The 21,499-nt window shown below is 41.4% G+C and overlaps 1 protein-coding gene across 1 annotated transcript in view; it reads left to right on the forward strand.

Annotated features, from left to right (window-relative positions):
• The first annotated feature begins 1,339 nt into the window (after nucleotides 1–1,339).
• LOC131237513 (sister chromatid cohesion protein PDS5 homolog B) overlaps nucleotides 1,340–21,499 on the forward strand; it is a 126,321-nt gene continuing 106,161 nt past the window's right edge. The window contains exons 1-3 of the mRNA XM_058235333.1: nucleotides 1,340–1,619; nucleotides 5,359–5,556; nucleotides 6,224–6,402. Coding sequence (XP_058091316.1) covers nucleotides 1,527–1,619; nucleotides 5,359–5,556; nucleotides 6,224–6,402 — 470 coding nt within the window. The 5' untranslated portion in view covers nucleotides 1,340–1,526. The remainder of the gene's footprint in view (nucleotides 1,620–5,358; nucleotides 5,557–6,223; nucleotides 6,403–21,499) is intronic.

The following is a 21,499-nucleotide window of genomic DNA, read 5'->3' on the forward strand; positions in this document are numbered from 1 at the left end:
ATCTGATTCTGTATAAACTTTCACGGGAGAGATGCATCCCTTGGCAATGGGTCCGGTCAACCAACCAATCCACCCACTTCAAAGTCAACGTTGAGCCCCACCCTAATTGGTCGGGTTTCAGATCAGGGCCAGAGTCACAATAAGGATGGGTTGCTGCGCTTGGATTAGCCCCGACACAAACCAACCAACAAACGGTCCATTGTGTCCAATTTTTAATTTTTAATTTTACCTTTAATCAACAAGTGGTCTCATTTAGGTCAACGGGTCAAACCCCGGGCTTTGGTTGAGTTAAATGGAGTGGACCCAAACCTGACCCATTGCTAGCCAGGTTTGGCCATCCCTACTCACTCCTAGCTTAGCCCGACATTTAAGACCCAAGGCTTTAGTGATGCATGGACAAGCACGCAAGGCCCAGTATCAAAAGTTGTTGGAGCAGGCCTAACCTGAAAGAAACTAAAATCACTATTTCATGTTTGAAAAAAGAGACTAGCATTAAAATAAATCGAAATGCATAATCAAATATTAGAACAACATATTTATAGGATATAACAGAAGAACATATAAAATTGGTCGGACTAGGCTAAAATGATTAGAGTCCAAGTCCAACAACCAAACTGATCATGACCATGCATGCTTCCCCGAACTGAGCCTATGCGCCAAGAAAGCAAGTCCAAGACATGCTTAAAGTGGGGTCGGGTTTGACGGCTGGGCATCCTGGCACATTGCCACCCTCTAACCAGATGGGACCGGAATGGATTGGGCATTTCATCACAGACTGGCAGGTGACGTCTATCCATTTTCCCTGTGGTGTGGTCCTCACCATGATGTATATGTTTCATGACGCTGTCTGTCTATTTTTTCATATTATTTTATGGCATGACCCAAAAATGAGATAATTCAAATCTCAAGTGGACAATATCATAGAAAATCATGTTGATTGAATGCCCACCTTTAAAAACTTACTGAGGGCTATAAAATTTTTGGATGAGGCTGATGTTTTTGACCTCTATTTAGGCCTATGTGACCTAATCAACGGGTTTGACGTGAAATAAACATTACAGTGGGCATTAGAAGGTTTTTAACGGTACACATTAAATCTCTATGTTTCGTGGGGTGTGGTCCCCATGAGATTTATATCTACGATCTGGAAAATAAACGGATGTAGTGGACAAAAGACGTAATCATGGTGGGACCAACAGAGCATCGATCAGTAGCCACGTCTACCGGCAGCGTCACTGGCCAAACCGCGGCGGACTCTCGTCACGTGCGTGGAAACCGCTCACGTGACCTCAAAAGAGCGGGAGAAACTCCCCTACTTATTAAAGTCCTGCTTCCGCTCTGCATTTTTCTACCCTCTCGGTGGAGAGGAAAAAAAAAAAAAAAAACAAAAAAGAAAAAAAACAGAGCGCAAAAGCCCAGCATCAGACCAACTTCAAAACCCTAACGCCATCTCAATAGAAAAACAGAAAACCCTAGCAAATTCCCACTTCAATGGCGTCTCTGTTACAGAATTAGGGTTTATCGCCATGGCTGAATCTGCTCAGAAATCCCTCGTTGACATTGGAAAGCGACTCTCGCAATCCCGTCTGAACAAGGATTCTCTGGTGAAATTGCTAAGGGTAAGATCCATTTTCTACTCGTCTCTTCCTAAAATCTCTCTCCTTCTATCACGCGCACACACAGATATTGGAAGGTTTGATTATCTGATGAGATCGTTGAATAGGAGCTGTTGTTTTATGAATCTATAGATCAAAGGAAAGTGGTGCATGCATCAAATGTAGGGGGCGCGAAATATCAATTTCCGCGCATGTGCATGCAGTTTCGCTTGTTCTGCGGGTGCATTTCTTTAGGAGAATGACACAGCGCACTTGTCACACGTGCCTTCCTTGACCAATCCATACCGCTGGTTTGCTGGGCTCCAAGGAAGTATATGCATTACGTACACTTATCATCGAGTGCTTGTTTCCTGCAATTGACTGTTGGGCCCCACCTTGACCGATCTGGCCCGTTAGATTGTGTGGTGCAATCAGAGTTCGTTCCAATCAGATGATATTAACTGTCCATTCGTTCGTTTTTCTGCTTCTGAATATGGGTGTTTGCTCATGGGTGGTCGAAGTGGGGCCCCACCTATCTAATGGATGGTTTGGTGTAGTCGGGTTTGCCTATCAAATGAATATGGCAAGGATGACCTGCACTGACTCATTTCGTTTTGGACCATGACTGATTTTGCTAATTTATGCTTGTTTGGGTGTCTCATTTTGACATGTAATTATCCAGATTGTTTGCCATTTTAATTATGTTGGTTCTCATTCAATTGGCTATGAGCCCTTTGTATGATTTTAGGGAGGCAGCCGTAATTACTGTGAGGAAATATAGTGTTCGGTTGAGCAATTTTCTTGGCCTAACAAACTGTGCATGTGAAGTATCCACCTTGTGTTATCCAAAACCATTTATCTGATGGGGCCAATTGTGCATCGAAGATACTGTCAAAACATCCTTCACAAGAAGATCCTACTGATCAGATAAATGGGCCACTAAATGTTGGCTGTTGGCCGTCATTGTCCGTCTGCGAGCTGCTAACAAATGGCAAGGATCATCTGATGGGCCAGGCAGTGGGCACTTTTCATCCCATAATGTGGCGACCAGATGAATGGATGTGCCGCAGCTGTATATTGTTTGTCGTGTCTAGCAGCAAACACAGTCTCTTAGGATTGAGCATTACAATAACTCGGTAGTTATCTGATGGAGAGGGGGATTGAAATTGAGTAATAATGGTGTGCTGTAAAGGCCATTACATAAAAGTAATTGTTACACGTTATGGGGTCGTAGCGGCCGTAACAGCCGCTATGGAAAAAACGACCCGTAATTGCCATTAACGGCACGTTACGTCCCCTAAAAAGGCCATAAAAGCCCCGTAATTGTCTGTTATGGGGCAGATATAGGTTTTCCATACTTTTTAAACAAGATCACGGGGCAAATACTGGTTTTTCAGGATTTTTTTTTAAATAAAAAAGAGACTGTAACAGCCGTTACAACCCGTATCATAAAGGTAACAGTGGTGGCCATTACGGCCACCGTTACCATTACAAAACACCTATTCTCTCACTTTTATATAAAAAGTGGAGGAAGTTTTAAACAGTGATGGTTTCAAATAATGCTTGTAAGTTTCTTTTTCTTTTTTTGAAATTGTTAAATGAAAATTGTTATTCTTTAAGGGTTTGAGGCCTTTGAAGACTTTTAGGAGCATGGCCCGTAACAGAGAGCATGCTTTCAATGATGTGGCAGCTCTACCAACAAACGTATTCATTTTCATATGTTAACATGGTTCCTGGAAAGTTACACATTTTATGTGATTTTCATGGACAAGCCTAATCTAGACTGCTGACTGCCCAAACTGTAAAGAAGAGCCTGTCCGGCATAACCCCTGCATCATACTGAGTGAATGATCCCAAACATCCAATTTGGTTGGCTATCAAATGCATGGTTCAGAAATGAAATGTTCAATGGTCCATATCCAGTGCAGAAATCAGGTGGCTGAGATCTTTTTATTGTGAAGCTTGGAGAAAGGTTCATCCACAATGGGCTCATGATTTGGATGGATTTTGTAGATTGCCTTCACATAAGCCACATGCACCATGAATGAGGCACCGTCAGCTTAAAAATGGTGGTGAACTATCACATATCAACTTCATATCAAAGCGGTTGGGGGCCTTGTCATTGTGGTAATCTTTTGGGCTGTTTGGAAAGAGAGAAACAGCAGGTGCTTTCAGAATGGGGGCACTTCGGTGGAGAAAATGATAGAAGCAGTTATAGGGCTCGTGAAGAATTGGGCTCCTTATGACCCAGCAGCTTAGTCTGCTTCACATTTTTTCTCTTTTCCCTTCTTTTCCTTTTTGCGTTGTATTCTTTTCCTGCCTTTGGCGGTTTATCAATAAAATCTGTTGCCTTTAAAAAAAAATAAAAATAAAATTCCGACTATGCGATGGCTTTTTGTTGGCAAGACGGCCAAAAATTGTGCAATTCACAGTCCAATGACTGCAAGAAGAGGAATGCTAGAATACATCTCAACTGCAATAGGAGGAACATCGGTACTCGGTACCATGGCCTTTGGACAGAGGGAACTAGCACAAGGAATAACCATTGATTTTAATGACCAACTACTGTTTCAGTTAAAAGTGTGGAAGCTGTAATTCTGGATTTATCCTTACCTACCATAATTTATGGTGGAACTGATTTTCCTGGTAATCTGTAAAAACACCAAAGGCAGAATTTTGTTCTCGACTCGTCTTTTAATTTTGGGCGCATAACTTCTCAAAATTGTCATGCAAAGAGTCAGCTTCTTGGAATTTCCTGCCGAAAAGTTCACATGGACATGCACATGATGGTTACCATTATTTCTGGGCATGAAGTTATTTCTCAAATCTCTCATGTTCATTTGTTTGGGCGTTCACTCCGTACGATTGTACTAAACTATTATTGATTTGGAACTTCCATCTCTTTCCTTCATGGCTGGCAATGTCTTAACCTTACGCTTAACATGGCTTGGAATAAGGCTTGAATGATGCTCACCTACTTTGGAGGTTACAGAGAATTATAAGAAGTATACACAAATTAGCAATGCATGTTTCCATGTGGATTGTTTTTGACATTTTAAAATGCAAAATATTTATAAGGTTTCATGTCAACTGTTTGGTACATTAGTGGCGCTTTGTGCACCAAATAATTAATCATTTTTGGTCATTAAGCTGTGTAAGCGATATAATTGTAAAATAGTTGGGTAACTAATATGGCTAGGAATGCAGACAAAGCTACAATTGGGAGGTTTATCTCTCATTTGCTTTCACAAGATTCTATTTACTCGACCATTCAAGCAATGAATTGTTTCTTGCAATGTTTAATACCAAAATTTACCCTTTCACATATTCAAAAGAGAATAGTTTTTTACTTCTGTAAGTGACTTTGGATCAGTAGATGTTCTTCACTGTCCGAATCGGTTTGGAAATTTAAAGGTAATATGTAAAATAGCAAGCAATGAATTGTTTCTTGCAATGTTTAATACCAAAATTTACCCTTTCACATATTCAAAAGAGAATAGTTGTTTACTTCTGTAAGTGACTTTGGATTAGTAGATGTTCTTCTCTGTCCGAATCGGTTTGGAAATTTAAAGGCAATACGTCAAATAGCACTGTTTTTGTAAGAATAGTTTTATATACCAAGGTCATCAACGAATGAAGTTTTTTCCTTTGGGCGATATTTGTGTCTGTTAGCATCCTTACTACTCGTGTTTTAAGATCATTGTTGTCAGTGAGAAAATTCTGTATTAAATTTTTTTTTTTGGTATATATGTCATTTTCACAGCAAGCTGCAGGTGCTTTATCAGAATTAAGTCAGTCTCGTTCACTACAGCGAGCAATAGAGCCTTTAAATGAGTCTCTTTTTCGGCATAAGTTGCTTCAGCATAAAGATAAAGATGTCAGACTTCTCGTGGCGGTCTGTTTCAGTGAAATTATTCGGGTCCTGGCACCTGATCCACCTTACGATGATGAGACCTTAAAGGTAGATAGATCATCTACTAACGAGTATGTTGCTTGCAAGTCCTTTTTATTTTGGGCTTGAGCCTACAAACTTTTCCTTTCTGCCATGTTCTTAGATTGCTGTCACATTAAATTTTTATATATTCACCATTAAAAAAAAAAATTCCTTGTATACATTTGTCTGCAAACTTGTGAAAATTGAAATCTACTTTTGAAAATGAAACCCAGGTAAAAAAAGGTCTGGTTAAAAAAATGAGATGCCTGAAGAGGTTTTCTAGCATTGCTGGCAAGAAATAGAGATGATTGCTTGCTCATCATCAGCATATGCTCTGTACAAGTAGCTATCTTCTAGGCTGGTCACAACTGTTGATATGGTGGGTGACTATCTGCATGGGCTGTGGTGAAAAATACACACCATAAGACATTAACTGTCCGATTTTGTCATTGAATGTAGACTGTGTTACTCCTTTTTCTTTCTTTCTTTTACTTTCAGATGATTGCCACGTGCACAATAAAGCAGCTAGAGATGGGCAAGCAAGCAGCAAGCTTCCAACAGAAATACCATTTCAATTTTAAATCAAGATTGGCATCAATTTGCATGGATGAAAACTTCTAACTGTTATAGCTTTCACATTTGCATAATTCTATATGCTTGTACTTCCTTGTCAGTTGCTCCATCTAATTTGCAGGACATTTTTAAACTCATCATCAGTATGTTTGCTGAACTGTCTGATACGACAAGTCCGTATTTCACAAGGAGGGTCAAAATGTTGGAGACTGCTGCTGCATTGAAATGGTGTCTGCCAATGTTGGACATCTGTGAAGATCTAGTTTTGGAAATGTTCAATGTTTTCTTCTCTTGTGTGAGGTAAGGTTTGAGTTTCAAAAACTATAAATCATTTCGAAATATTCAATGCTTCTCGCATGTTAGTCTAGCCCTTGCATGTTAGTCTAGCTCAACATATAATCAACATCATTTATCTTGTTGAGAAATAGATGCCCTTTTTTCTTAAAGAGTTGAGAAATAGATGCCCTTTTTTCTTAAAGAGTTAACAAATTTAAAGAATAGAAGAATTCATCTAGGTAGAGTTCATACAAATAAAGCATTTCAGTCAAGGAATCAACCAAATCATTTGCCTTTATACCCACATGGGCAAGTTAAATGCTTAGCTGGAGGCAATGCCATGAAGATGAAGGGTACCTTTCCACATGTATGTATCCCAATAAACAATGTTCGTTGAATCACTTTTCACAATCAATGATGTGGAGAAAGCATTGCTACATTTAATCAAGATTGGCAATTTGACCTACTAAAGTTGTAAAGTGAACCAAATCTAGAAACAAGCTAAGTTTACCAGGTGAATTGTTCACAAAGAACCAGGGGAACTTGAGTTAGCAAATTATTTGAATTGAGGGAAACAAAGTTAGAGTAGCAAGCCAACCATCACCACCTTGTTCTAGCCATTTTTGGCGGGCTTTATGAATCTTATTTCACCATCCATTCTTATCTAAGTTCCTATCCCCCATGTAATTGAGCTTACATATCCCTTCTCACTCGCCTTGTCCCAAGTCCTTTTAGGTTTTACTCTCACCCTCTTTTCAAGCCCTTTAACCTTTAGGGCCTGTTTGTTTTTCTATTTCACGGGCATTTACAGTTTCCCTGGGCATTTATTACATGCTCAGGGAAATGCATGGGGTTTGTAGCTGGTATTTATCACCGAATCCCTTGTTTGAAAACAACCGGCGGAAATGCAAATGCAGATAAGCGCGTTTGTTTTTTTGGCGATCACCATGGTACGGAGATATCGTCTATGGATGTGCGGCAGTCCCCTAATAATTGAAGTGACGTCACAGGCATGATAGGTAGGCCCACCATGATGTACGGTATGTATCCATGCCGTCCAACCGTCTGGATAGATCATTTTTAGGGTAATATCCAAACAATGAATCACATCCAAAGCTTCAGTGGATCCCACCATAGATCGAGGGGGGATGAGTGACACCACTGTTAAAAAAATTTGAAGGCTAAAAAGGTTTGCTAGAACATTTCAACGGTGGTCAACAGTGGCATCCGCTGATTTAAGTGGTGAGGTCCACCATAGCATTGGGTCTGCTTAATTCTCCACTGATATGAGGTGAAACAAAATGTCCAATTGGATGGATGTTGCAGATACAACACATGCATTATAGTGGGATCCACAATGATGTGACGTCTCTTTAGTAGCGACTGTTGCTACTCAAGTCGACAGTATCTACTCCCCGTGCCCCATACAAGTCGTCCAGTCCACTTGGGAAGATCATCAATATGGCGCGTTCATTCCATTCAAGTATTGCATGTTCAAAATCATAAAAACACTATCGATCAGTATGGCGCGGTCATTCCATTCAAGTATTGACGTCACAATAGTAGTGGGGTCCAGTTGTGTGGGGCCAACAGAGATGCCTATTGTAAAATCCATTCTGTCCATCAGTTTTTCACGACCGCAATGTGATAGGAAATTAAAAAACATGATTAAATTAAAAGTGGAGAAGACACCTACCTGATAAAACATCTACTATCATAAACCTACTGAGTCTGACAATTGCAGCTAAGTGCAAAAAGTCACGCTAGCCACAAATTCAATGTCCAAAATTGGAGAAGACACTATCCTCCCTACCAACATGCACATTTTTAAACATCTACTTCATGTCCAAAAACAGTACTACTTATAAACGATAAGAAGAACCCAACCGAAATAGGATAATCTAAAACTACAAAGTCCATATCAATCCGTCCACTGCGGTCTAGCGCCAATACATGACCTGAACGGTGATAATGAAAGCCAGACAACCAACGATTATTCGAAACAGTGCTGCAATTGCATCTGGTGTATCTTCCACAACTTCTTGATGTTTCAGTGTGTAATCGGTGTACGGACTGAAACAGGATGGTCTCGGCGCAGTAGCTGGAGGGATCATGTAATTGGTGGTGGGATACAGTCCACTGTTCAACGTAGGATTATCCTCTTCCTTCTCGTTTGACCGTACAGGTACACTTGTACGCTCCAAAGACTCACAATAAGCTGACCAGTGAAAGAACGCCTCCGACGCAGATTTGTAACCCTGGAAATGAGCATTTGAGTAGCCATCAACATGCTCCCGGCACTCTTCCCATGAATAATACACCCCAGGTCGCCGTCCATTGAAAACAACATAAATCTTTTTACCCATCTGCACATGTAACGAAATAAAGCATACTGTAATCAATCAAATGGTATTACTGACATAACATATTCATATGAATAATCGAAATTTCTTTCCAACTATGGAAGAAATCAACATTGTGTAATTAACCCATCATACCTGGAGAACAGAATCACATATTGAAGCACCTATCAAGTTATCATATACATCGTGCACATCAAACATGCACGTTGTTCAACTTAGTTACAATAATCCAAAAGTATGCACGTGCTTACTAGCAACGTGTGATATGTTACCCAAAAGTGCGACAAGAAACATGTAGAAATCTCCAAAATTAACTTATACAATTCCAAAAAGTATTATAGTTAAAAATTGTCTTAAAGGCAAAGCTTACGTTTAACTGCTTCCAGCCAGTCAAACTAGGCAAAATATTCATTCATACTTGGGGTCCACCCCCATCCAGCAGCATCCTTATGAATGATATTCTCTTCTCTTTGGCAAAGTTAAGGAAGGAGGCCCCATACGCTTCTTCTTTCGATAGCAACTTTGTCGCCCATAAGACCTCATCATTCGTAAGTCCCTCTAACTCCTCCAAAGCCGGTATAATTTGTGCCATCCGACCAAAGTTCTTACCCTTATCGGTTGAAATAGCAATTGACTTCATGGCACCCCCAATATCAACCATACCGGTGCCAATCATGTCAACAGGTCGCTCCCCCCGCGGTCTCTTTTTAGAATTAACTGTGGAATTCGTGTTGCCGGATGCATTCGCATGCCGTGTCGGACTCAGATGAGGAATTTTGTTGCCTCCAGGGCTATTGTCAGACTAATGGATATGCGGTGCATCATCGCCAAGATCTTCAGAAGATATTATGTTAATATCATCATTCAGATCAACAGTGTGGTTGGACGACGCATCTGTATCTCTCCATCGAGGAGTGGTTGCACAGGGAGGGAAGTTGCCAGTGGCACATGATTTACCGGTAGCCTTGTTGTTTCTGAAAATGAAGTCGAGATCATCATATCTGGGCATGGGTTTGCCACGGAACTGAGCAGCATCTGGATGAGACTACACACAATACAGAAAAAGTTCAAGTCACTTTGTATGATGACATATGATATAACTGGTAAACGAGTATTACCTTAATATAGTCTATCCACACTTCATCTGATGCCACGACGATTAGTAAGTCTGGGTCCCACCCAAAACCAGACGCACTCCGTAGATCTTTGACAGTGAAGAAATTTTTTTTTACTGTGCGGATGCGATTCTTTACGTTCGCGTTAGTGACCTTGAGGCCTAACTTCAACAACATATTTTCTGCGATTCCTGTAAATGATTCAATTTTAAAGCCAGCACCACTTCTTCTTCTAGAAACGACTAGCTCCATTAGTCCGTCGATGAGGATGCATTTCCAACATATTGTTGACCATGCTAACTGTAGTCCATCTGCCCATCTTAATATATTAGTTTATGGACAGATATTTGATACTCCATTGTTTGATACTATAAGGTTTAATGGGGGAATAACAACATGTGATAACCATCCCACATCAATTTGATTTTCTAGCAGTAGGCCCATGTACATGGGATCCACTGTTTGAAGGGAGGGGATTAAGTTTATCCTGAGTAACACCATAATGAGTATTACCCTTATCGTGTGGGGCCCACCTTGATGTATGTGTTCTATATCCACAACGTCTATCCGTTTGTCCAGCTCATTTTAACAAGGGATCCCAAAAATTAAGCAGATGCACACCACTGGGAACAGTGGTGTTGATCTCCATTAAATACTTTTTGTGGACCACAAATAGTTTTGGATAAAGCCAATATTTGTATTTTCCCTCCATCAAATCAATAATGTTTTCCTGTTGTGTGGTCTACCTGAGATCTATATTTCTCTCGTTTTTGGCATACTCCACCAAATAAAGCATTCTCAGATGACTGAGACATGTATAGATGTCAGATGACTGCGCCACTTGTATAGATGCCAGATCACATGGTGTGGCCATCTGTGCCATGTATTGGATTTAAGAAAAGGGTCATGACTCACGGAACACTTGTCAGAGATCCACGTTTCCAGTAAGGTTTTAATGGTGGACGTTTCCATTCCCTATTTTTCATCTGGTGTGACCCAAGTTAGATTTTCAAAAGTCTTTTTTTTTTTTTTTAATATGCAAACATTAATGTGATCTTTCAAATCTGATAGATGGAGTGGATTTGTTACAAGGATCTCTGATTTTCTAGCACTTGCAATTACAGGAACAGTGGAAAGGAAAAATGATTCTTGTTTGATGCCACAATATATATTAATCAGAGAAATATTGGTAAATTTCATAGCAAATAAAGATACTTTCTCAACAAATTTATAACCAAAAAAAAAAAAAAACAAGGTATAACTCAAAATTAAAATTTTAAATAGCAATGTAAAAGTAAGCAGAATACATTTAATTTTCAGATCTTTATAAGATACGAAATAAAAAATGAATTAAATCTAAATCTAAATCTAAATCTAAGGGTGTATTATTATCCATACTACTTGTGTTGTGGCTCACTTGAGCCTTGGATCTGCCTCTATTTTGGGCTAATGCCTTTAAATGATCTGCAAAAATGGATGAATGGTATGGATAAAACACATACATCACATTGGGCCCCACAGAGCCCCTGCCAGGCCCGAGTCCATCCCTGTAGGGCTTAGCAAACCTCTCTGGCAGGTGTGTGGATGGTTTGAAAATATTGGACGGTGTTGTTTGTAGCCAGACTTTTGCATTCTATACATAGTCACTTCAAGAGTGCCAACATGGCATTCAAGTGAGAGATTCATGCCGTTCATCAGGCAGATCCAACAATAAGTAATAATATCTCAAAAAAGGAGGGCTGGAAACCGATCAGATGAGAACACAAATACATGAGAAGAAGAATAGTTGGAAAAGAAAACCAATGGTCAATATTCAAGATGGACTTTGTCAGCTCCATGGTGAGTTGCACCTGCCCATTTTATACGTAGTCACTTCTGAGTCCTCCTAGCTGACTTTTGTGTGGCCCATATGTATATGTCTCATCCATTTGGTTCACCCATATTTATAGATCATTTTAGGGTTTCATCCCAAAAATGAGAGTGATGTAAATATTACGTGGACCACGCCAAAAGGAAAACAATAGTGATTGGTATCCACCATTAAAATTCTCCTAAGGCCCACTGTACTGTGTATTTGACATCCAAACAGAGTGATTAGGTCATGCAGGCCCAGATGAAGGGGAAGATTCAAAAGATCAGCTTGATTCAAAACTTTTATGGCCCCAAAAGGTTTTTAATGGTCAATGCTCATTCAACACTGTTTCCTATAACGTGGTCCATTTTAGATTGGGATATACCTCAATTTTCGTATTATACCATAAAATGATCTGGAAAAATAGATGGACGGCATGGATGAAACACATACATCAGAGTGGGGCCCACAGAGCACCGACCCCCTGCCATTGGCTGGTGGCGGATGGAGTAGGCAATCCATTCTCCCTGCAATGGCCCGTCTTCTTCTGGGAACATTTCAACAGCTTTGAGTGGCCCGTCTTCTACACCGTGCATCCATTTTTTATTATCATTTTAGGGTATTAAGCCCAAAAAATACAGATCCAGAGCTCACGTGTACTACACAATGGGGATTAAACTCTTACCGTTGAAAACCTCTTGCCGGCCACAGAGGTGGAAGATGCAGCTGATATTTTTGTTTTCTATTCATCCAGGTAAATGTAACTTTATTAATAGGTTGGATGGAGGCAAAACATCACTATGGGATGTAAAAAGGTTTCAACGGTGATGGGTTTCTCAACGCTGCTTCATGCGGTGTGGTCCACTTGAGACCAAGATCTTCCACTGATCTTGGGTTAAAATGAACCATCGGTGGAGAGGTTCGGACTGAGGTGGATAGTAGGTGATAGATTCTCACACCACGTACCTGAGTCTGCGGTAGAGAGGTTTGGACTGAGGTGGTTGGTGCCGGACGTCTCTACCTCGCGACCGGCCTGGTTCCGAGGAAGCACGACAGGCAAAATGCACCGAAAGTAAACCTATTAATAGGAAGAAGATAAGTCCGGCGGGATTGCAAATGCGGGGTCTGCGAGTTCGAAGATAAGAGAAATTCATCATATCGGAGGAAGAAGATTTGCTGGAATACGTACCTGTGAGGGAGGTTTGCGGGAGACACACCTCCATTTGAGATTTCCCACCGATATATAGACGAGGCGGTGCGTTTGTATCGATGCTCTCGCAGACCACAGAGACGGTGTGTCCTGTCTCCGAGACATGCGCTAGATATCTGAGATTTCCCAGCGAATCCCCTCTGTTTGAAATGGGATTTCCCTTCTTCCCAATGCACGCCGTCTTTCTGTCACTCAAACAAGGGAAGTGGTCATTATGACCCATTTCATAGGTGTTTCACCCAACACCATGAAAACAAACAGGCCCTTAAGTTCCCTCTTATCGGGGCTATTCCACTTCTTATGCATGATTCGACCCATCTCAATTTGCTATTCATCATTTTTTTATTCTCTTATTCTGATTACTCTTTTCTTTTCTTTTATTTAAAAAAAGGTAATGACATTATATTACGAGGACCAGCCAAAGCAAAAGCTATGTAGGGAAATAATACAACCCCAAAGTACAACCCAAAGAAAGACAAAAGATTACAAGCACCCACAACCTTTATGTTGGACGCCCAACCCACCAATTCCATCTTAATCTTCTTTAACACCTCTTACATAGAGCCACTCCTGTTTTGAAAACAATGCTTGTTCCACTCCCCATAAATTATCCATAGCACAACAATTATAACAAGCTGCACACCGCCTTCCCTTCCTTATTCATCCGCCATGCCAAGCTTGCAGTTCTTCAACATACTTTGGCGTCACCCATGGGATGTTGAATGCTCCAAGGAAGCATTCCCACACCTTTTGGAAGGGCAATGCATGAAAAGGCGATCTATCGACTTTGCATCGTCCATGCACATAACACAAATGTTGGGGTCCTTGGGTCCTATCCACCCTTCACACAAAAGCCACAACTGTAGGTGGGTCAACGTTGAACCATGAGTGGAAAGGGTGACTCAATGTGACTTCCCAAGGCGACTTTCGAATCAAGCTATAAAAGGTTGAACAGAGAAGTGACTCGAGCTATGTGCATGCCACTCCAATGAGTCCTCTCCTAGGGAGGCGCAATAACCTTGCAGGCGGTTTAGAAGCCTAACGAAATTACCCATTTTCTCATTTGACAAATCCCTCTGGCAAGGAGGAGACCAAACCATAGAATCTCCGTTGATGGAATAAAAGTGGGCTTTTGTAATGTTCCTCTTTGCGGAGAGTTGGGCCAATCATAGAAAGTCTTGCAGTGGTCCGCCTCCACACCCCATGTGTGTTCCCAAAAGTGAAAACACCTCCCATCTCTGAGCGAAAAGGAAACCCCCTATTGAACTTAGGGGATATCAGAACAACCGCCTTCCATGGACCTAAAGCTCGATATAGCGAAGATTTCTTAACACCCACCCTACCTCCTAGATGACATATTTGCTTGCTAACCTCTCTCCACAAATTTTCCTCTTTCGTGCCAAATCTCCACAACCGCTTACCTATTAGTGCTAGGTTCCTGGCTACCAGCACTCCGATACCTACACCACCCTCGACTACCTGTTTGTAAACCTTTTCGCACTTGAGGAGATGAAATTTATGCCTTTTCTTTCTCCCTTAGCACAAAAATCTTGCCCCATCTTATCCGCACCTGAAAAGGGACGTAAAGTACAACGACATATTGGAGAAGGCAGCTTTGATTATGGTTAAGCGCCCTCCCGATGAAAGATAACAGCACTTCTAGCTTGAGAACTTTCTCTCGATCCCCTTGCTTACCTTATCCCATAGATTCTTTGCCAGCTTCTCAATACAGAAAGGAAGGCCTAGATAAATAGAAGGAAAGGACCCAACATTGTACCCAAAAACATCAGCTAGCCTTGACACCTCATTCCTGTCCATGTGAATACATAACATCTCACTTTTAGAAAGGTTCACATTCAACCCTAACACCACATCAAAATGCCTTACCATCTTCCGCAAGTTATCCACCGTAACTGTGTTAGCATCACAAAATAGAATAGTATTATCATCTTATTGGAGATGAATTATCTGACCATATGTGTTCACCACCCTAAAATCACTAATGAAACCAACTTCTCGACCTTTGTGTAATATTTTGCCGGGAGCTACCACCACAACCATAAACAGAAAAGGAGATAGGGGTCACCTTGCCTAATGCCCCTTGATGCCTTAAAGAGTCCTTTTGGCAACCCATTGACCAAGATAAACAAAGTAGCCGATTGAACACATTCTTGAATCCAACCCCTCCATTTCTGCTTGTGCCCCATTCATCTCAACGTGTAGTCAAGAAAATCTCAATCGACATGGTCATTTTGTTTGAAGGTTAACTGGTCTTTTATTTATAAGCTATTGAGGTGAATGCAAAGGAAGAAAGAATACAATCCTAAATTTACATCCCATAAGCTTACAAATATCCACCGTTTACAAATCAGAAGCCTACTTTGCCACTTCCCTCTTGATTTTCCACAATAGATCCCCGATTGCTGCTTTTCTATTTTGAAAACAACACCTATTCCTTTCCCCACATATATTCCATAGCACCACCTTCGAAATGAGATGCCATATTTCTCTCCTCCTTTCCTTTCCTTTCCTTTCTCGGTGCCATGCACATAACAGTTCTTTAACGGTCTTTGACATCACCTAACCGATATTAAAAATCATTCATGAACTCTAGCATTCTCATACCCGCTCCCAATTTCTTAACTAGTTTGCATACCTTTTCCCACTTCAGTAAGTGAAACTTGTGCTTATTCCTAGCTCCTTTCCATAAGAAATCTTGCCTTAACTTCTCCAATTTATCCAAAAAAAATTTCATATATTTGAATAAAGACATGTAGTAGAGTGGCAAATTTGATAAGGCTGATGTGATGTATTATCTGGCCCCCCAATGATAGATAACGACTCTTCTGTCTACAAAGCTTCCGTTCGAACCTCTCAATCACCTTGTTCCAAAAATGCTTTGCCGATTTCCCCAACACAAGGGCAAACCAATATAAGCTGATGGAAGGGTACCTACCTCGCACTTCAATGTATGTGCCATGTTAGCCATTTCTTCTTTGGACAGTCCTATTCCTAACATCTCACTTTTCTTAACGTTCACTGTTAACCTTGATATCGCCTCGTAGCACCTTAAGATCTTCTTAAGATTGTCCACCATTTCAACTTCCACATCACAAGATAGTAAGGAGCTATCATATGCAACTTGGAGGGGACCAGGTTTGTGCCGTTCTTTTAGCATTCTGCTTTATGCCTCAACAATCACCATGAACTGGAATGGTGATAGTAGATCCCTTTACTTGATGCCCCTTGATGCCTTGAAAAAACCTTTTGGCGATTTGTTAATCAATACCGTGAAGGTTGTTGACCTCACACACTCTTGCACCCACCTTCTCTGCCTTCGTCAACATCTTATTCTCGCCAACATATAGTCTAGGAAGACTTAGTTCAGAAAAGAAGATTGTACGAGTTGTCGAAAGGAGGTGGAGTCCGTCCATATACATCATGCCATGCTGTTTATTGACGGCAATGACTACTGATAAAAACCTGAAAATTCATGATAAGCAGTGTGGAGTCATCCCCACCATCATCCCCCTGGTTAGGGAAAAGAAATAAAAAATGACGACGGAGGAAACTTGTTTCAACAGCAATGCGAGATCAGAGAATGAGTTGGAGGAGACAGAGCAAACACAACAGAGGGCGGTTGCAGAAGAATGGCAATCGATATCACGAAAAAAGGGAAAAGGTAAGGAAGAAGACAGAAAGGGAAGAGACGCAGCAAGTTATCCAACATTATACGTCAAGGGGTTTCCAGAAGGGTGGCTTCCTATCAATCTCTCCAGAGTGTTTGGACGCGCCAGAGCTGTTATGGGATGTGGTGATGCCTAGGGACAGGTTATACGTAACTTATAGGGGTTTTGCGCTGGTTAGGATGAGCTTAGAGGAAGAACTATCCAGGGCGATCCAGATGCTTCATGGCGAAAGCTTTGGGGGAGTAAAGCTTCTAGTTCAAAGGGCAAGGTTTGGTCCAGAACTCAAAGGTAAAAATGGATATATTCCAAAATCGAAGAAGCAAACAGTGATACAAAATCATTACTTTCAAGGTCGGAATCCTCAGAAAAATGGAGACTCGTTCAAGGAAGTGCTACTCAAACCTAAGGGGCTATTGAAGTCTCAGACTCTCAGACGTACAATGATGGTAACAGACAGTAAATGGGATAGGAAAGACAAAAGGGAAGCAGAGAGAGGAAAGGAACGGACGGATTGAGTGTTGCAAATTAAACAAGAAGTTTTGGAGCAATCAAGAAGGGATTTGCAGGACTCCGTAGTGGCGACCACAAGTGAAGGTGTTTCGATATCCCAAGTGAGGAGTTGGCTAGATGAATGCTGCAGAATTCAGCCGGAGAAATACATCATCAAACCCATTGGCTACAACGAACTCTGGATTAAGGTGGGCCCAGGAGTCAACCTGGACATCCTAATCATGGCAGGAGTGCTACATTCAGACGACCCGGTTACTAGAATACAGAGGTGGGATGAGTTCTCAATATTTGGCATGGAAGATGTCTGGATCCTTATCTGGTCGGTCCCCTCTAGAACTATGGTATGAAGATTTCTTCATATCGGCTGCATCCCTATTTGGGTCATTCATAGAACTGAATCCCAAGACGAAGTTGGGAGAGGGGATGGGTGTGATCAGAGTACGAGTGAGGAGGAAGGGGGAATTTCTGCCACCCATATTCAGGTTCTAGTTGATAACAGGAAGCTAGCTTTGCCAGTTCAAATGGAGGCGAAGGACAACCCCATTCCTTGGTGGGGCGACCTTTAGAGGATTAAGGAGCTAAGATCTCTTCCATCGATGGTTCTAGCAGTCGCGGTGTTGCTTGACAATGCACGAGCTCCGTGTCCCGTAGGAGTACTGAATCCAAACTCTACCTTTCCAACTGTTCACAACTAAAGGGTTGTCAGAGGAAATTCAAATCGAGAGACGCGTGGCGTCGACCCATGTGATCACAACGTGTTAAGATTTAGATGATTCTTGAAGCGCAGAGGTCTCAACGTGTTTGGAGGAGATCCCGCCACATCATCTAAGCAATACAGCGGGATCGAGGGAACCTAATAGTCATAATTTCATTCAATATACGGGAAAGCATGGCAGGTTCGGAGTTAGTGATGATTAGAGGTGTACATGAACTGAGCTAGCTTGGTTAGCTCGCTCGACTCTACTCGAAAAAGCTCGATTCAAAGCTGATTTTTTGAGCTCGAAAATGAGTTCGAGCTGGCCTCAGCTCGACTCGACTCGGATCGAACCCAGCTCAAATCGAACTTGGATCGAACCAGTTCGGTGACTCGGTTACTTTGATGTTGATGTTGCTCACCAAGTGTTTGATGAAATGGCTCAAAGAAGTGTGGCTGGTGGCAAGGAAGGTATGTATATGAAACCAACACCCTTTTTTTCTTGATTTTTATGTTGCGTAGAAGGTGTTTGATCAAATACCTGTAAAACCATTGCTGCTGTCTCAAATACAGTAAGATTTTGAAGGTGCAGTCTAGGTGTTTGTGAAAATGCTGCCATGGCGAACTCGGCTCAATCTTGGCTTGAACTCGGCTTGAACTGGCCTGAGCTGCTGACCGAACCGAATCGAATCGAGCTGGCCAGTCAGGCTCGAGGACTGAGCCAAGCTCGAGCTGAGGTCAGCTAGTGTTCAAGTCGAGTGGAGCTGAGGCCAGCTCGACTCGGTTCAACTCGATGTACACCCTTAGTGATGATGGCTCGAGAGAGTCTCGAAAGGCATTAGTAGGTTTGGACATCGATTCGGAGTTAGCCCTAGGTGCCTCGGGCCTCACAAACCTTCCTCGATTGAATATCAACCTTTCTCTATATCCCGACCTAATACCCGAGTGTAGCCTGATGTTTATTCCTCGAGCCTCGGTAGAGCCTATTTTAGAGATAGCCTTTCATACAAGAGTCTCCTTTTTCGAATCATACTCGGGTGATTTGGAAGATATCTTTGCCTTTGCGAGGTAAGCATTTGGGGGTGATAGTTCCGCTTGGGACAAATTGTCTGGATAATCAAGTTCGTTCGTTTGGAAAGAGCGTAATGAGAGATGTTTCAAAGGAACCTCCTATTCAGTGGGATCTATAGTGGCTAAAGTCCACTTCTACATCACTGAATGGGCTGTTTTTTCTTTTTTCTCCCTGTTGCTGGTAGTCTGTTTTGTGGAGAGAGTTTGCTTTGCCGCTTTCTCAACGGCTCTTCTCTCTCCGTTTTGTTTCATTTTCTTCCTTTTAATGATATTGCAAGTTTCCTCTCAAAAAAAAAGAAGAGAAGTTCGTTCGTTTGATCCTCAATCTCAATCGTGCGAGTGCGACAAAGCAATCGACTTCGAAAACCAGTCCTGCAATTCGGAGAACCTAGCTTCTCCTAGTTGCTCCTCATCTTCTCCCCCATTATCCAGATGCACAATGTCAGATCTAGCTCTTATCACCCTTTTTTAGGAAGGAATCAGAGAGTATTATAGAAGCAGAGCCTCTATAGGTTCGGGTGGGAAGATTATTAGAACAGGTGGAGGGTATATATGAGAAGAAGATGGAAGCTGAAGATCAGAGGGCCAAGTTGATCGAAATAATCCAGAAGAAATGGATTAGAGATGCCATAAGACACATTGGAAGGTCCATAGGGTTATCGTTTGGGGATCGCCCGATGGATTACATAGCTCTTTTTCAATGTGTCGAGACCCGTGGAAGACCTCTAACAGGAACAAGAACTCCCAGAAAACGCCTCTCCAGATCGTGTAGTAACAGAGATTTTCAAAGTCTTGCTTTGAGCCCAAGTCTGTCCACTGGGTTTTATGCGGGAACAAGGATAGAAGGAAATCCGGGCAGTTCAGTTCCCCAATGAAGATCGTATCTTGGAATTTTAGAAGGGTGGGGTCCAAGCAGAAAGGAAGGCTTCTTAAAGACACTGGCGGGAGAAGCAATTCAGACGTAATTTGCTTTCAGGATACTAAGGCCCCGTTTGTTAAATCTGAAGTCTAAAGCCTGAATCTTAAATTGGAAACCTGAATTTGAAATCTAAAGGCTGAATTTGAAATGTAAAGTCAAAAAACTTGTTTGGTTATTATGGTTGAAGTCTGAAAATTAAGTACTGAATTTGAAACCTGTTTGTTAACAAACATCTGAAATGTCTGAAATACGTTAATTTGACGCATGTGGCCCTATCTCCTGTTTGGAAATGTTTTACATTATAAAGAAATTATTTTTTATTAAATGAAAATAAAATTATTCTATTTAATTCAAATAAACTAAAGTACTTAAGAGAAAATTAAAATATCATTATTCATAAAAAACAGATAAAATATCACTATTCATTAAAAACAGATAAATTCCTTATGTTGCCCCACGAATGTTTCAAATTAGGACGTTCAATCCTCACGTTTTGGGCCCACTTGATTATTGGATCCACCTCAGTTTCGATCCCATGTCCTAAAATAAACTCACAAAACCAGTGGGCAGGGTGAATTTCTCACAAACATGATGGTGGGCCCCACCTACGTTTCCAGTGCGGGGAATTCTGCAAGAGGCTTTAGTGGTAAATCCGACATAATGGACGGACGCGAATTTACTAACGAAAGCCTTTCGCATGAAGTTCCAGCGCAAGAATTTTGGGTGGGGCCCACTGTGATGTTTGTGAGAAATCCAACACGTCCATCCGTTTTTTGAGCTCATTTTAGGACGTTCAACCAAGATGAGGAGTATCCAAAACTCAAGTAGGCCATACAAGATGAAACAGTGGGGAAAGGAATGCTTACGGTTGAAACCTTCCTAGACTCCACGATGTTTATATTCCATCTAGACAGTGGGGAAAGGAATGCCTACGGTTGACACCTTCCTAGACTCCACCTTGATGTTTATATTCCATCCAAATTGTTTATAAGGTCATTTTTGCTGAGATGAAGTGAAAACACCGTGAACTTAAACATATACAGAACTTTTGTGGCCATATAAATGATTCAATGGTGGTCACAAAATCCCCACTATTTCCTATAATGTGGCATATTTAAGTTTTGGATACATCTTATTTTTGGTCGCATGTCCTAAAATGAGCTCGAAAAATGAATGGACGAACTGCCTTTCTCAAAAACATCGCAGTGGGCCCCACACAATCTTTCGTAGGAAGTTCCTATGGAAGGTTTTCACAGGAGGAGGCGGATTAGATACTGACAGGTTGAGTAGTGAGACTCGCTACTGGAGTGACGTCACCAAGTTCTGTGGGACTCACCATGATGTATGTGTTGTATCCACACCATCCATCCATTTGGAGATATCATTTTAGGGCACGAGACAAAGAATGAGTCAAATCCAAATCTGGAGTGGACCCCACCACAGAAAACAATGGGAAGAGTGACGCCCACCGTTGAAACCTTTCTAAGGCCTACCATGATGTTTATTTGAGATCCAACGTGTTCATAAGTTAAGACAAACACGAAAGAAGGTAAAACACAAATTTCAGCTTGATCGAAAACTTTTGTGGCCCTTAGAAATTTTTAATGGTGGACGACACTCTCTCCACTATTTTCTGTTGTGGGGTCCACTTGAGCTTCGGATCTAACTCGTTATTTGGCTCATACCCTAAATTATATC

Source organism: Magnolia sinica, chromosome 2, assembly GCF_029962835.1.
Source record: "Magnolia sinica isolate HGM2019 chromosome 2, MsV1, whole genome shotgun sequence".
Lineage (NCBI taxonomy): Eukaryota > Viridiplantae > Streptophyta > Magnoliopsida > Magnoliales > Magnoliaceae > Magnolia > Magnolia sinica.